This window comes from Caretta caretta, chromosome 3, assembly GCF_965140235.1.
Source record: "Caretta caretta isolate rCarCar2 chromosome 3, rCarCar1.hap1, whole genome shotgun sequence".
In the NCBI taxonomy this organism is placed as follows: domain Eukaryota; kingdom Metazoa; phylum Chordata; order Testudines; family Cheloniidae; genus Caretta; species Caretta caretta.
This window is the reverse complement of record NC_134208.1, coordinates 143,583,397-143,599,393: the sequence shown is the minus strand read 5'-3', so window position 1 is coordinate 143,599,393 and position 15,997 is coordinate 143,583,397. Positions and strand designations below refer to the sequence as shown.

Sequence of the window (15,997 nt, the reverse complement as noted above, 5' to 3'; positions counted from 1 at the left end):
TGTATAACTATGAACTCTACATCCAGAATGCCTTGTACTCGTGCTGCACTTTATAGTGGAATTTACTAGTGGGTAAACTTTGTATACAACCTCTGTTCTTTGTATATGTAGAATCTGTCAGAAACAAGATGTATGTTCAGTTGAGGCTTCCCAAATATGAATAGTGGGCTAGCTACAGCTGGTACAGAGTGCTACGGACAGTTGGCACAGATGTCTTTGTACTCAGAAAAATAGGTATGAAACTAGATAAGTAAAGGTGAGTAAGGTCTGTAATAATACAGTGGAATTTTCTATCTGTTTTAAACAAGGGGAATATAAATATGAGCAGAATTGAACCCACACTTTAGAACAGATTGAAACTGCTGCAGGACTGTTCTCCAAATTGGTAATGTATGAACCTCTCTGTTTGCACTGATTTATCGATGTTTATTAAACTGATTGAGCCAAGTTATCTGATGTCTCATGAATTGATCATTTAAAGTGAACAACTAACATCATGTTCTAATTGATAAAATCATGGCTCCTTCCAAGTTTCTCTGCCTTCATAAGCTTACCATCCCTTGTAGTCTTTATCTGAGGATTGGACAATCAGATACTACTAGGACAAGCACTGGTAGATTAGTACCAGATTTACAAAGGTATTTTAGGTTTGGGAGCATATCAAAGAGCAACCACCCATCCTTCTCAAAAAGAAAAGGAGTACTAGTGGCATCTTAGAGACTAACCAATTTATTTGAGCATAAGCTTTCGTGAGCTACAGCTCACTTCATCGGATGCATTCAGCGGAAAATACAGTGAGATTTATATACACACAGAACATGAAAAATGGGTGTTATCATACACATTGTAAGGAGAGTGATCACTTAAGATGAGCTATTACCAGCAGGAGAGCGGGGGTGGGGGGGAAGAAAACCTTTTGTAGTGATAATCAAGGTGGGCCATTGCCAGCAGTTAAAAGAAACGTCTGAGGAGCAGTGGGAGGTAGGGGTGGGGGGAAATAAACATGGGGAAATAGTTTTACTTTGTGTAATGACACAGCCACTCCCAGTCTCTATTCAAGCCTAAGTTAATTGTATCCAGTTTGCAAATTAATTCCAATTCAGCAGTCTCTCGTTGGAGTCTGTTTTTGAAGTCTTTTTGTTGTAATATTGTGACTTTTAGGTCAGAGATCGAGTGACCAGAGAGACTGAAGTGTTCTCCAACTGGTTTATGAATGTTATAATTCTTGACATCTGATTTGTGTCCATTTATTCTTTTATGTAGAGACTGTCCAGTCTGACCAATGTACATGGCAGAGGGGCATCGCTGGCACATTTTGTCCCATATCTGCACTACAGCAGGGGTCTCAAACATGGGGCCGCAGGGTTCTTCCCTGGGACCTGACAAGCTCCCCGCGGCCCCCCGTCCCCTCCACAGCGTGCCATGTCCCCAGCCTACATCCAGGACAGGGGTAGGCAATCTACCGCCCAGAGCTGGATCCAGCCCCTCAGGGCTTTGGAGCCGGTTTGCAGATTTGCCAACCCCGTGGTGCTGAGGACGCCGCACTGCTTCCCTGCGGCCCCGGGCGGAGGGGGAGCAGAGAACTCCTGTGAGCTGTTCTTGCCTGTGATTACCTCCTCCAAAGCTCCCATTGGCTGGGAAAGGAGAAGCGCGTCCAATGGGAGCTTCAGGGGAGATACCCACAGGCAAGAACTGCTCACAGGAGTTCTCTGCTGCCCCTCCCTCTGGGGCTGCAGGGACAGGGTGCCCACCGCTTCCTGGAGCGGAGTGGAGCGGCACGGGGCTGGGGCCGGGGCCGGGGCCAGGGCCAGGGCAGGCAGGGAGCCTACCCTGGCCCCGGTGCACGCCCCTGCCACCCTGGAGCCGCTCTAGGTAAACAGCGCCGGGCTGGAACCCAACCGCTCCTGCACCCCAACTCCCTGCCCTGAGCCCCCTGCTGCACCCTGCACCCCAACACCCTGCCACACCCTGCACTCCCTCCTGCACCCCAACCCATGTCCTGAGCCCCCTGCTGCACCCTGCACTCCCTTCCACACCCCAAACCCCTGTCCTGAGCCTCCTGCCACACCCCACACCCATCCTGCACCCCAACTACCTGCTCTGAGCCCCCTGTTGCACCCCAACCCCCTGCTGCACCCTGCACTCCCTCCTGCACCCCAAACCCCTGTCCTGAGCCCCCTGCCACACCCCACTCCCGTCCTGCACCCCAACCCCCTGCCCTGAGCCCCCTGCTGCACCCCGCAGGCAGGGGCGGGGGTGGAGTGGGGGATGGGGCCCTCGGGCCAACGAACAAGTCCTCATGTGGCCCTCCTGGCGATTCCAGTTTCAGACCCCTGCACTACAGCATCTTTCACCTAAAGATCTGCAAATGGTTTACAAATATTAATGAATTAATCCTTACAACAGCCCCATGAGCCAGGGAATAAAGAATCATTATCCCATTGTAGAGACGGAGCAACTCTTGTACAGTGGATAAGTGCCTTGCTCACGGTTACTTGGGTAATGTGTGGAAGAGCCAGCCAGGACTACAGACCTCCTGTCATGAGCGCTGTTCCCCGAATCATAGAATATCCCCAATTTATGCCACAAATCCCTAAATGGCCCCCTCAAGGATTGAACTCACAACCCTCGGTTTAGCAGGCCAATGCTCAAACCACTGAGCTATCCTTCCCCCCCATCCTTCCTCCTGTCACGTCTTCTGCTTAGGTCCAGTATGTGCCTTTCAACTGGTGGATGAGCTTTTGTGTTTCCTTAGCCTCCTCTCGCTCAGTTCATTTTCCAAAACCACCATCCTGTTGAAGCGCAGGTTGGTCCTGTGCTGCGAGGGTGCTCTGGGTGGCTCCCTGGGGCGGGGCTCGCTGTGCAGTCATGTTTTTCTGTTTGACATTTCTATTTCTCGGCCCTTTATTGCTATAGCCGAACAGACGTTTTAGTATTAACCCTTGCATGAAGCACAGCGCTAAATATTCCTACTGAGCTTCTGACACCTTTATATACTTTCCCATCTCCAGTGGTAACCGGGTTTTTGGTCCAAAGATTGTCTAGGGAAAGGGAAAGACGCTGACATAGGGAGCCTGGTCCAAAGCCCACTGAGATCAATGGGAATCTTCCCAGTGACTTCAGCGCGCTGCGCAGCAAGCCCTCTCCAGACGCCCACAGGAGGGGCAGATGGTCGGAGCGCAGGTGAGGGGCGCGGGATTCCCGGTCTGAGGGGCCAGTCTAGTCGGGCCGCCCCTCCCTGCCCCAGCTCCCCCTCCCTCGAGGAGGGGCTCCGCAGTCTAGTCAGCCCAAGTGGAGGCAGCCCGGCTGGGCGGGGTGACCGTTGCTCTATTAATGCAGGGGCTGGCGGTGGCTTGGGCTGCCCTGTCGCCACCCCTAGCATGCAGTGCTCCCCGAGCCTGGTGCTCGCCCTCAGCTCCCTCCTGGGCGCCCTGGGGTTCCTGCTGCTCTGCCTCAACCTCCGTGCCCCGTCCAGGTACGGGAAACACCAGGAGAAGCCGGGCAAGCCCTGGGCCAGGCTGCCTGCCCGCTGCGCCTGGTTCCTGCAGGAGCTGCCCTCCTTCTTGGTGCCCGCGCTGCTGCTGGCGCTGCGCAGCCCGCCGCGCCTGGAGCCCCTGGGCTGCCGGCTGCTCTGCGGCATGTTCTGCGCGCACTACTTCCACAGGTAACGCGAGCCCCCGCCGCCGCGGCGTGGCGGGCGGCAGGAGGGGGGTGGGGCGAGGGCTCGCTGCGGGGCTCGCTGGGTGGCGAAGGGTCTCTGGGTGGCTCCCGGGGGGGGTCTCGCTGGGTGGCGAAGGGTCTCTGGGTGGCTCCCGGGGGGGGGGGGCTCACTGGGTGGCGAAGGGTGTCTGGGAGGCTCCCTGGGGGGGAGGGGTGGGATCGCTGGGTGGAGAAGGGTCTCTGGGTGGCTCCCTGGGGGGGTCTCGCTGGGTGGAGAAGGGTCTCTGGGTGGCTCCCTGGGGGGGTCTCGCTGGGTGGCGAAGGGTCTCTGGGTGGCTCCCGGGGGGGGTCTCGCTGGGTGGAGAAGGGTCTCTGGGTGGCTCCCTGGGGGGGTCTCGCTGGGTGGCGAAGGGTCTCTGGGTGGCTCCCGGGGGGGTCTCGCTGGGTGGCGAAGGGTCTCTGGGTGGCTCCCTGGGGGGGGGGGGGGGCTCACTGGGTGGCGAAGGGTGTCTGGGAGGCTCCCTGGGGGGGAGGGGTGGGATCGCTGGGTGGAGAAGGGTCTCTGGGTGGCTCCCTGGGGGGGTCTCGCTGGGTGGAGAAGGGTCTCTGGGTGGCTCCCTGGGGGGGTCTCGCTGGGTGGAGAAGGGTCTCTGGGTGGCTCCCTGGGGAGGTCTCGCTGGGTGGCGAAGGGTGTCTGGGTGGCTCCCTGGGGGGGCAGGGGGAGCTCTCTGGGTGGCTCTCGGGGGGGGGGAGCTCACTGGGTGGCGAAGGGTCTCTGGATGGCTCACTGGGGGGGGCTTGCGGGAGCTCGCTGGGTGGTGAAGGGTCTCTGGGTGGCTCCTGCAGGGGGGCTCACTGGGTGGCGAAGGGTCTCTGGGTAGTTCCCTGGGGGGGCGGGGGAGGGCTCACTGGGTGGTGAAGGGTGTCTGGGTGGTTCCCTGGGGGGGCAGGGGGGCTCACTGGGTGGTGAAGGGTGTCTGGGAGGCTCCCTAGGGGGGGTAGGGGGGGCTCACTGGGTGGCGAAGGGTCTCTGGGTGGCTCCCGAGGGGGGGTGGGATCGCTGGATGGCGAAGGGTGTCTGGGTATTTCCCTGGGGGGGGGGGGGGGCTCACTGGGTAGCGAAGGGTGTCTGGGAGGCTCCCTGGGGGGGAGGGGTGGGATGGCTGGGTGGAGAAGGGTCTCTGGGTGGCTCTCGGGGGGGAGGAGCTCGCTGGGTGGAGAAGGGTCTCTGGGTGGCTCTCGGCGGGGGAGTTCGCTGGGTGGTGAAGGGTCTCTGGGTGGCTCTCGGGGTGGCGGAGCTCACTGGGTGGCCCCCCGGGGGGGTGGGCTCGCTGACTGGTGAAGTGTCTCTGGGTGGCTCTCTAGGGGGGCGGGCTCGCTGGGTGGCAAAGGGTGTCTGGTGGCTCTGTAGGGGAGAGGAGGCTTGCTGGGGTGTGTGTGTGTGCGGGCTCTCGCAGTGGGCTGGCGGTGCAGACGGTGGCTCTGACCCCAGTGGAAGGGGCTGGGTGCTGGATTTCTACCTTGGCTCCCTCCTGTGACTGGCGAGGTGATGCTCCTGGCCCTGTTCACTGCCGACTGGATCAGTCTGGACGACCGGATTCGGGTTAAGACGCTGAAGTTGGTTCTTTACTCCCGGTTCCTTGTTAAGTGCCTCCTTATTCAAAGGCCAAACTTATTTCAAATGGCCACGTCCCACTTTTAGAAATGTCATCCATGGAATGTGGTCAAAACTTTTAATTTCTAATCGCCTGTCAGTGTCTCAGTAATTATCCATGAATTTAAATAATCAAATCAGAGGATGGGTGGTGACCGGCTGGCTGTGACAAAATGAGGCTCAGGTCACCTGGCCCCCCTCAACATGTTCTGAAGGCTCTGGGAGTATCATTCACTTTGCTCCTGTGCAATGCGCTGTAAGATGTGAGGTCCCTACCACAGTTGCCAAATTTCAGTGGCAAATAAGCATCCTGACTTTCACAATAAGCCAAAAATCAAGCTAATCCCATTTCAAAACAAGGCCAAAACAAGCCAGTCCCTAAGAACCCCAACTCTCTATGTGACTAGATCCGCCGGCACACAATCTGGGGCTGTGCTGGGCCCACTGTGCACCCCTGATTCTCTCACCACCTTACCCCTGCTTGTCTCCCCTTGCCCCTGCTTGCTGGGAGCCGATCAAAAAAAAGAAGCTACAAGCAACAAGCTACAAGCCAAAGAAGCAACAAGCTACAAGCCAAAAACTAGCCAACAAGCAACTCACAAGCCAATTAAGCCAAAAACATGCCCAATTTCTGCGTTTTTTTCATGGGTTTGTAATGTCTGGTCCCAACCCCGCTTCCATATTGCAAATGGTGCATTAATAAGGAACTGCGTTTTGCCTGGCTGCATGTGACAAAAATGTCTTGGTCAGCTCAAGTGACATGTCCCTGTGACTGTCCTGTGGTTCCGAAGGAGCTGGGACATCCCACTCTCTGACCTGAAGCTTTGTTCTTGTGCAATATGCTGCCCCATGTCAGATCTCACACCTCTTCCATATTGTACAGGGCTTGAATAGGGATCTGGGGTTTCACTGACTCTAGGTGACAAATTGTGACTCGGGTCACTCCCCACAACTGTCAGACTGTTCTGAAGGAGCTGGGACATGTCACTTCCTGACCCACAGGTTTGTTCTTGAGCACTATGGTGTGAGATGTGATTCCATCCCCCCATTTCATTTTGTAGATGGAGTTTGAATAGGAGCTGGGTTTCGACTGGCTGTGCTTGACAAAATAGGTATTGGGTCAACCCTAGTGACACCTCCCTGTGACTGTTCTTTCATGATGCAGAGTTAAGCATATGCCACTCCCAGAAGTGAACCTTTATTTCCGGTCTGACAAATTTATTACCCCAATTTTAAATATGTGCTTTCTTTGTTAGTAAACATAAATTTTTTTTTGTATATTTTCTTTGTAAATATCAACAAAAAGCAGTATTTAGCCAATTTGTTGGAAATCCGGCTGTAAAGTTTTAACAAATTATATGATAATTACAAATGAAGAAGTCTATAGGAACTTTGTTTTGTTGTTAGATTAATTAAAAACAGGGAAAATGGCTAAAGTTACCAAAAATTGTTTGTTATAAATCTAGAAACATTTGTTATGTTTAGTGTTGTCTTTTCCCTGTTACACAACAAAAATAATAGGAAGACACTACCAGGGCGCAGGTGACTCTCAAATAATCTTGTTTATTAACTGTATGCAAATGTACAAGACCTAGCTTAATGCACACTTCTGTTCTGAGTGGTTTCTGATAGCTTCTAAAACATAGAAAACAGTGAGCACCACTACAGCACTCAAAAGCTACGTGAAGGAATACTATTCTATATCTTTCTTTGCTATATCTTTCTTTGAAGGAGCTAGCATCTGTAGTGTTGCTGTGAAATTCATATAATAGTAATGTGGCTTGGTACAGTTCAATGGAATCTGGAGAACTCTTTAGGCTGGAATATCTCCACCTCGATTCCTTTTTAATTCCAAAATTCCATCATGAAGTCCTCAGTTTTACCAAGTTTCTGGATCCATACAAAATGGTTCCCAGTGTTATATGTTATCCCAACAACTTTGTACCTATAATGACAACACCTTTTCTTTAATAAATTTTACTGTTAATACAAATAACTTTGATGACTTTTATTGAACTAATCAATATTTGAAAAATTATTTTAAATAGTAATGCTATTTTCAAGTTACATGGAAAAGAGCTATAGAGAGGACAGATGAAGGATTTTTCTGGGGTGGGAACATTTCATTTTTGTCTGAATAGTCAGTGAATGGTATTTGAAAATATGCAGGCCAGTACTTTGAGATGCATCCACAAAATACATCTTGTTTTCTTTTAACTTACATGCTGTCATGCACAGAAATCTCTGATGGAAATAGCAGAATGTCAAATTTTTGAATCTTTCTGTGATCAGACTTAACTGTCAGCGTAATGATAAGGTGCATGGTTCACCATTAATGAAATTATACATATTTAGTTGATGTAATCCGATTGCCCTTGTTCACTTTGACTCTGAAATTGTAAAAGAAGTAAAATGTTGTTATTTATTGTTATAAAAATATTTTAATTAATTGAGCAATTGTTGCTGTTGTTAGTGTTTATCACTGGTTACACCTATACAAACAACAAGGAGTCTGAAGGCACCTTAAAGACTGACAGATTTATTTGGGCATAAGCTTTCGTGGGTAAAACACCACTTCTTCAGATGCATGGAGTGAAAATTACAGATGCAGGCATTATATAATGACACATGAAGGGAAGGGAGTTACCTCACAAGTGGAGAACCAGTGTTGGCAAAGCCAATTCGATCAGGGTGGATGTAGTCCACTCCCTATAATAGATGAGGAGGTGTCAATTCCAGGAGAGGGAAAGCTGCTTTTGTAATGAGCCAGCCACTCCCAGTCCCTATTCAAGCTTGTTCAAAACTGCAGAAACAGACTTCAAAGAGAAACAGCAGAACTAAAATTCATTTGCAAATTTAACACCATTAATTTGGGCTTGAATAGCTCTTTTCCACCCAGACTTCTTGTTGTTTTTGTTTCAGAGTAACAGCCATGTTAGTCTGTATTCCCAAAAAGAAAAGGAGTACTTGTGGCACCTTAGAGACTAACCAATTTATTTGAGCATAAGCTTTCGTGAGCTACAGCTCACTTCATAGGATGCGTACTGTGGAAAGTACACAAGATCTTTTTATACACACAAAGCATGAAAAAATGGGTGTTTACCACTACAAACTGTTTTCTCTCTGCCCACCCCACTCTCCTGCTGGTAATAGCTTATCTAAAATGATCACTCTCCTTACCATGTGTATGATAATCAAGGTGGGCCATTGATTAAGGAGAGTGATCACTTTAGATAAGCTATTACTAGCAGGAGAGTGGGGTGGGGGGAGAGAAAACCTTTTTTAGTGGTAAACACCCATTTTTTCATGCTTTGTGTGTATAAAAATATCTTGTGTACTTTCCACAGTACGCATCCGATGAAGTGAGCTGTAGCTCACGAAAGCTTATGCTCAAATAAATTGGTTAGTCTCTAAGGTGCCACAAGTACTCCTTTTCTTTTTGTTGTTTTTGTGGATACAGACTACCACGGCTACCCCCAATACTTGGTTACACCTATATTTGAGCATTCCTGAGGATTTGTATTAAAAGGCCCCGTTTTGCATAAAGGGAATTTTCTTCGTGAATTTCTGCATAGAATTGCTGCATAACTTAGCGGTATCTGCCTCTCCCTAAGGAGGTATTTACAGTCTGTAATCCTGACACCACCATTGACTGCTCCAAACATCCACATGGAGGGGGAAACTGATAAAGGTGTGGGTGCAGAGGGGCTAGTAAAAGCGTTTAATAGATTGAGACATTTTCTGGCCAGAGGAGACCATTAGATCATTAGTCTGTGTCTGACCTCCTGTATATTACCATAGAATTTCATCCAGTTTCTCCTATATTGAGCCTGGTAACTATTCTTTTTATTATTAATAATAATTTTTTATTGATTTTCATAAAGAAGCAGGCAATGAAAAATATAAGAAGATAAATGACTTCCATTTTGATATTTTTTCCAAATATCAGGGTCGAGACTCACAGCTGAACCCTCATTGAGAGCTCATTGCTCTCAGATGACTCAGCTAATGAAACAGGCCTCCTGATTGGCTGAAGACTCCCTCAGCCACAGTCTTAAACCCCGCAGCAGGCCTGGGTTTCTGGCTCTCAACAGCATTCCATGCCTGCAGCTGCATTTCTATTCCTGCTCTCAGCTCCCATCATGTTCCCCGCACTTGCTCTGGAACCCACTTCTGTATCCTGCTCCCTGACCCTGGTTCCACTTCTGTTTTCCTACTACTGGTTTCCTGTTCCTGGCCCTCCCTTCTTGCTCCTGTCCTCACTCTGGCGGATAGTCTGGCTCCAACTCTTGGCTCCAGCTTGTTCCCCAGACTTGGCATTTGGTTTCTGGCCGTTGCTCTGACAGCTGATACCTGGTCTCTGGCTGTCAGCTCTGGCTCGCTCCCCACACTTGATAACTCAGCTCCTGACTTGGCCACTAGGCCTGACTACCTCTGTTCCAACCAGTAGGCAAGGCAGCCACAGCCCAGTTGTTATAGCAAATCACTATATTTAGTCATACATATAATCGCTATATGCTTCACTGGATCTACAATAGAAGTAAGCAATTATGCAGTTTTGTAACTCATTAAAGCTGCAAGACCAGACAATACAAAACCAGACAACACTACATAGACATAACATGTTAAGGGGGATTAACAGTAATAATATAGAAAACATATATGAATAGGGAGAAGAAACAAACAGGAGATAGGGGAGGGGAAAGAAAAAGGAGGGGTTAGGTAGACTGGAGGTTTGGCATTCTTTGAGTCATCTCAATATTTTTATCCAAATGTATCTAGAAAGAGGATCCAAATTTCTTCAAAAATCATATAATTGATCTATATGGCAATACCAATAATCTGTGTTTGACTAACATGTATCTTCTAGAATGGCATCCACTCTTGATTTGAAGACATCAAGAGATGGAGAATCAACCACTTCCCTTGGTAGTTTATTCCATTGGTTGATTGCCCTCACTTTTAAAAGTTTGAACATAAATTTCTAATTTGATTTTGTCTGCCGTTAACTTCCAGTCATTGGTTCTTGTTCTGCATTCCTCAGATAGATTAAAAAACCCTTTATTACCCATGTGTACTTGTATACCATAATCTAGACATGTCACAGTCTTCTTTTTGATAAACTAAACAAATTGATCTCTTTAAGTCTCTCACTGTATGGCATTTTCTCCAGCTTTTGAATAATTTTTTTGGCTCTTTTCTGTGCCTTTTCCAAGTTTTTCAACATCCTTTTTAAAATGTGGACAGCAGAATTGGGTACAGTATTCTAATATGAGTCTCACAATACCATAAACAGAGGTAAAATCAGTTTCCTACTCATATATCCAAGGATCACATTTGCTCTTTTTATCACAGCAGTGGGAACACATGTTCAGTTGCTTGTCCATTTCATTCATGACTTGGATAATGGAGAGGAGACTATGCTTGTAAAATTTGTGGATGATGCAAAGCTTGGAGGGATTGCAAGGATTTTGGATGACAGAGTTAGCATTCAAAATGACCTTGGACAAGTCTGAAATTAACAAAATGCCATTCCATAAAGACAAGTGCAAAGAAATACATCCAGGAAGGAAAAATCAAACAGACAACTAGAAAATGGGCAATAGCTGGCTATGCAATAATACTTCAGAAAAGATTCTGGGGGTTATACTGGATCACAAATTGAATATGAGCCAACAACGTGATGCTGTGACAAAAAAGGAGTATTAACAGGCATGTTGCGTGTAAGACACAGGAGGTAATTGTTCCTCTCTACGTGGCACTGGTGAGGCCTCAACTGGAGTATTGTCCAATTCTGGGCACCACACTTTAGGAAAGATGTGGACAAACTGAAGAGTGCCTAGAAGACAGCTACAAAAATCATAAAGGGCTTAGAAAACCTGACAAATGAGGAAAGTTTTTAAAAAACTGGGCATGTTTAATCTGGAGAAAGAAGACTGAGTGGGGACTTGATAACATTCTTAAAGTATGTTAAGAGCTATTAGAAAGAGGACGGTTAACAATTGTTCTCTGTGTCCACTGAGGGAGGACAAGAAGTAATGGGCTTAATCTGCAGCAAGGGAGACTTAGGTTAGGCATTAGGAAAAACTTTCTAATTGTATGGATAGTTAAACTCTGGAACAGACAGCCAAGGGAGGTTGTGAAATCCCCATCACTGGATGTTTTTCAGAACAGGTTGGACAAATACCTGTCAAGGATGGTCTGGGCATACTTCATCCTGGCTCTGTATGGGGAGACAGACTTTATGGATCTTGAGGTCCCTTCCAGCCTTACAGCTCTATGAAGTTATGATCCCTAAATCCTTTTCAGAATCACTGCTTTCAAGAACACAATCCTCCCGTCGCCTCTGCTTGGTACTTACGGCCTGCATTCCTTGTTCCTAGATGTATTAAAACATATTTTGTTTGAATCCGACTGCTCTGTCCTCTTCATTATTTACCAGTCTGCTAATCTTTGTATCATCTACCAAACTTCAACAGCAGTGATTTTATATTTACTTCCAGTTGTTAATGAAAATGTTGAATAGTGTTGCGCCTAGTATTGATCTCTCCAAAACCCCACTAGAAACACCCACATTCTGTGATGATTATCTACCATCAACTACTTTTTGAGTCCTGCCAATTAGCTATTTTGTAATCCATTTAAAATGTGCTTTATGGGTATTGGATAGTGCTAACTTTTTAACCAGAATGTTGTGCAGTTCTAAGTATATTGTATCTATTCTATGGAGGCCCTTATTCTGCAGTGATGAGCATGGCATCTGAGCACCTTCCAGCAGTGCATAAAGCAATGTGACTACACAACTCTTGTATGGTGTTTTTTCTCTCATCCGATCCCAGGGATAGGAACATGTGAAGGGGAGTATATTGTTTTGGCAGGGTTTTAGCTTTTTTGTTTGTTTGTTTTTGTTATTTAAATATATGTGTTGCTTTGTGTTTGTTAGAGAAGGCAAGATCAAAGAAATGTGCCTTGCGGTTGGAGCAGAAGGTGGTGAGGTTTGTGATGGTTCCTGAGGGAGTTCATTCCACAGTTTAAAATTGACCGCAGAGAAAGTTCTTATCTACTACACAGACAAGCTTTACCCTACTGCAGAGAGTTCCGTTGTGGCTGAGGAGTGGAGTTGTTGACCATAGTCTCTGTTCCTGGAGCTTAGGAAATCTTTTGGATATCCTGGGCCCACGCCATTGTGCACCTTAAAGATAAGGAACGGGACCTTGAACTTGATTCAAAATCCTATAGGAAGCCACTGTAAGGAGGAAGGACAGGTATGTGATGTATGCATGATAGCCTCTGTTGCTGAGGAGGTGCCTTGCAGTGTTCTGTACTAGTTGGAGTTTCCTAAGTGCTGACAGCTTCATGCCCAAGTATATTGCATTGCTGTAGCCGAAAGGTGAAGAAGGCATGAATAACTGAGGCCAGGTCATTGTCTTCTAGGATGGGATGGAGTCTCCTAGCTGGTCGGAGATGGCAGTATATCTCGCGCTGCAGCATGGCTGCAAATTCTTTACCTTTGTTAACCAAACTAGAAATGCCATTAAAAAAAAGAAAAATCAAGTTTGTTTGACAAGACCTATTTTCCATGAAACCATGTTGACTGTAATTAATTGTATTCCTATTCTTTAATTCTTTAGCAATTGAATCCTATATCAGCTTTTCCATTGTTTTGCCCAAGACTGATGTCAAGCTAACCTGCCTACAGTTACCCAGGGCATACTGCTTGCACTTTTTGAATATTTCACAATATTAGTATTCTTTCAGTCTTCTGGAATTTCCCTGGTATTCTAAAATGTATTTAAAATTAAAATTGATGGGCCAGAGATCTTCCTAGCTCACTTTTTATAACTCTTGGGTACAAGTTATTAGGGAATTCTGATGGTCTGGAAAGTAGTTCATCAGTCTCATGTGATACAAATATATCATCCTGCTTCTTTTAAATACAGACAGAAATATTTATTGAACGCTTTCTGCGTCATTGCTAACAGTTCTACCAACTCTATCTAATAATGTGTCTATTCACCTATACCATTGCTGGGATTTCCTTAGTTACTAATATTCTTTAAAAACTCCTTCTTATTGTCAGGTTTCAGAGTAGCAGCCGTGTTAGTCTGTATTCGCAAAAAGAAAAGGAGTACTTGTGGCACCTTAGAGACTAACCAATTTATTTGAGCATAAGCTTTCGTGAGCTACAGCTCACTTCATCGGATGCAATATTGCGACTTTTAGGTCAGAGATCGAGTGACCAGAGAGATTGAAGTGTTCTCCGACTGGTTTATGAATGTTATAATTCTTGACATCTGATTTGTGTCCATTTATTCTTTTACGTACAGACTGTCCAGTTTGACCAATGTACATGGCAGAGGGGCATTGCTGGCACAGGATGGCATATATCACATTGGTAGATGTGCAGGTGAATGAGCCTCTGATAGTGTGGCTGGTGTGATTAGGCCCTATGATGGTGTCCCCTGAACAGATATGTGGACACAGTTGGCAACGGGCTTTGTTGCAAGGATAGGTTCCTGGGTTAGTGGTTCTGAGGTGTGGTGTGTGGTTGCTGGTGAGTATTTGCTTCAGGTTGGGGGGCTGTCTGTAGGCAAGGACTGGCCTGTCTCCCAAGATTTGTGAGAGTGATGGGTCATCCTTCAGGATAGGTTGTAGATCCTTGATGATGCGTTGGAGAGGTTTTAGTTGGGGGCTGTGGGTGATGGCTAGTGGCATTCTGTTACTTTCTTTGTTGGGCCTATCCTGTAGTAGGTGACTTCTGGGTACTCTTCTGGCTCTGTCAATCTGTTTCTTCACTTCAGCAGGTGGGTATTGTAGTTGTAAGAATGCTTGATGGAGATCTTGTATGTGTTTGTCTCTGTCTGAGGGGTTGGAGCAAATGCGGTTGTATCGTAGAGCTTGGCTGTAGACAATGGATCGTGCGGTGTGGTCTGGGTGAAAGCATGGCTTTTTGTTCATCTAATAAACTCTCCTTTAAGAATTCCCAATTTTCATGCATGTTTTCCTGTCTATCTTTTTCTTCCAATCAATTTCACTCATAATTTTCCTCATCTTTGAGAGAGTAATCCTCTTGCAGCACCAAGTTTATATATTACTTGTTCGGACTGTCCTCTGTTTGCCCATATTGAATATAATCAGGTTATGATCACACATCCCTAGGCAACCACCAACATCCAGTCCAGTGATTAATTCTTTATCTGTCCTATTGAGGACCAAAATAGAGCTACCTTGTATTGGGTGCAGCACCTTCTGTGCTCGAAAATTATGATCTGTAATTTTTAATTACTGGAATGATGTTTTATTACTGGCTGCATGAGTTCTCCAGAATATGTCTCCCAAATTGAACTCCCCATAACAACATTGTTTCTGGCAAAACATTAAGCACCTGTCTGTAAAGAGGAACTCATCCTGTTCTCTGGTTTGAGTCAGTGGCCTGTAACAGACCCCCACCAGATGCCAAATTGGGCTTTGTTAGTTAGCACATTGATCCATATACACTCAGAATTCTGTGGTTCTGAGTTACTGATAACTCTAAAACAAGTAAGATGTCTTTAATATCATGTGTCACCCCCATCCTCTTTTACCCATTCTCTTCTTCCTAAACACATTCTAGCCAGTCATGTGAATTGTCCCACCAAGTTTTAGTAATGCCAGTTATATAATTTTTTCCCTCATCAATGAGAATTGCTAATTAATTCTTAGTTGTTACCCAGACTCCTAGGTTTGGTATATAAGCAATTGAAAAATTTCTTCTCTTCACATTCTTTGCCACATCAGTGCCATTTGTTCATGACATCTTCAGTTTGAGTTTTGTACTGCATTTGCCTCCTTAGCACCCTACCCTGGTATTGGTAGTTTAATGCCCTCCTAGCTGCTCCAGCTAGTCTCCAACAAAGCTGTACCATTGTGACCCAAAATAATCATTAGTGAATTATTGAGTCTTTGTGTGAGTCAGAATCCCAGAAGAGATTTTAACAGGGAATCAATTTAACCTCCCGTATGATGTGGGAAGTCTGCAGCTTGTTGAAGATGAAGACCCTTTGGATATCTGCATACCACCCTCAGACTGATGAGCTGGTTGAGTGGTTTAATCAGACCTTGAAGAAAATGCTCCCAAAGTTATTCACTCAGGACCTTCGACATTGGGATCAGCTACTCACAGCATTACTGTTTGCTATTTGGGAAGTACTACAGACCTCAAAGGGGTCACCTGCAATGTGATTACACAATAATGACATTGTGGGGATCACCCAGATGGGTAAGAAATCCTGTTATCACCTGCCCTGTAATGCTGGGGGCCTTTGTGCTGTGCAGCATTGATTCAATTTCCTGACAAGTACAAGGGCTCCCCCTGGCTTCTATCAGCCTAGTTACTTTTTGCAGGATGACACCAACAGCCCTTCCAGTCCCGAGTCTCCCCAAATCCATTCTCCCCGAGATCTTAAGTACCAGGCACTCGGACTGTTCCCCCAATTATCAATTCCCTTTGACACACAAACAGCACAAGATTTGCACACCAGACACTATCTTGGGATCAAAATAAACAAAAGGTTTATTTAATAGAAAAACCACAGAGTCAAAGATGAAATAGTCCTAGTTCTTCTAAACCAATTAATTTTACATCCAAACAACTTCAGGGTGCTGGGCATGTTTTTGCTGAATTCAGGCTGATGTGGCACAGTT

The 15,997-nt window shown here is 46.5% G+C and overlaps 1 protein-coding gene across 1 annotated transcript in view; it reads left to right on the top strand.

Annotated features, from left to right (window-relative positions):
• The first annotated feature begins 3,380 nt into the window (after positions 1 to 3,380).
• Positions 3,381 to 15,997, top strand: part of SRD5A2 (steroid 5 alpha-reductase 2) — a 56,097-nt gene continuing 43,480 nt past the window's right edge. The window contains exon 1 of the mRNA XM_048843660.2: positions 3,381 to 3,664. Within this exon, the coding sequence (XP_048699617.1) occupies positions 3,381 to 3,664 (284 nt within the window). The remainder of the gene's footprint in view (positions 3,665 to 15,997) is intronic.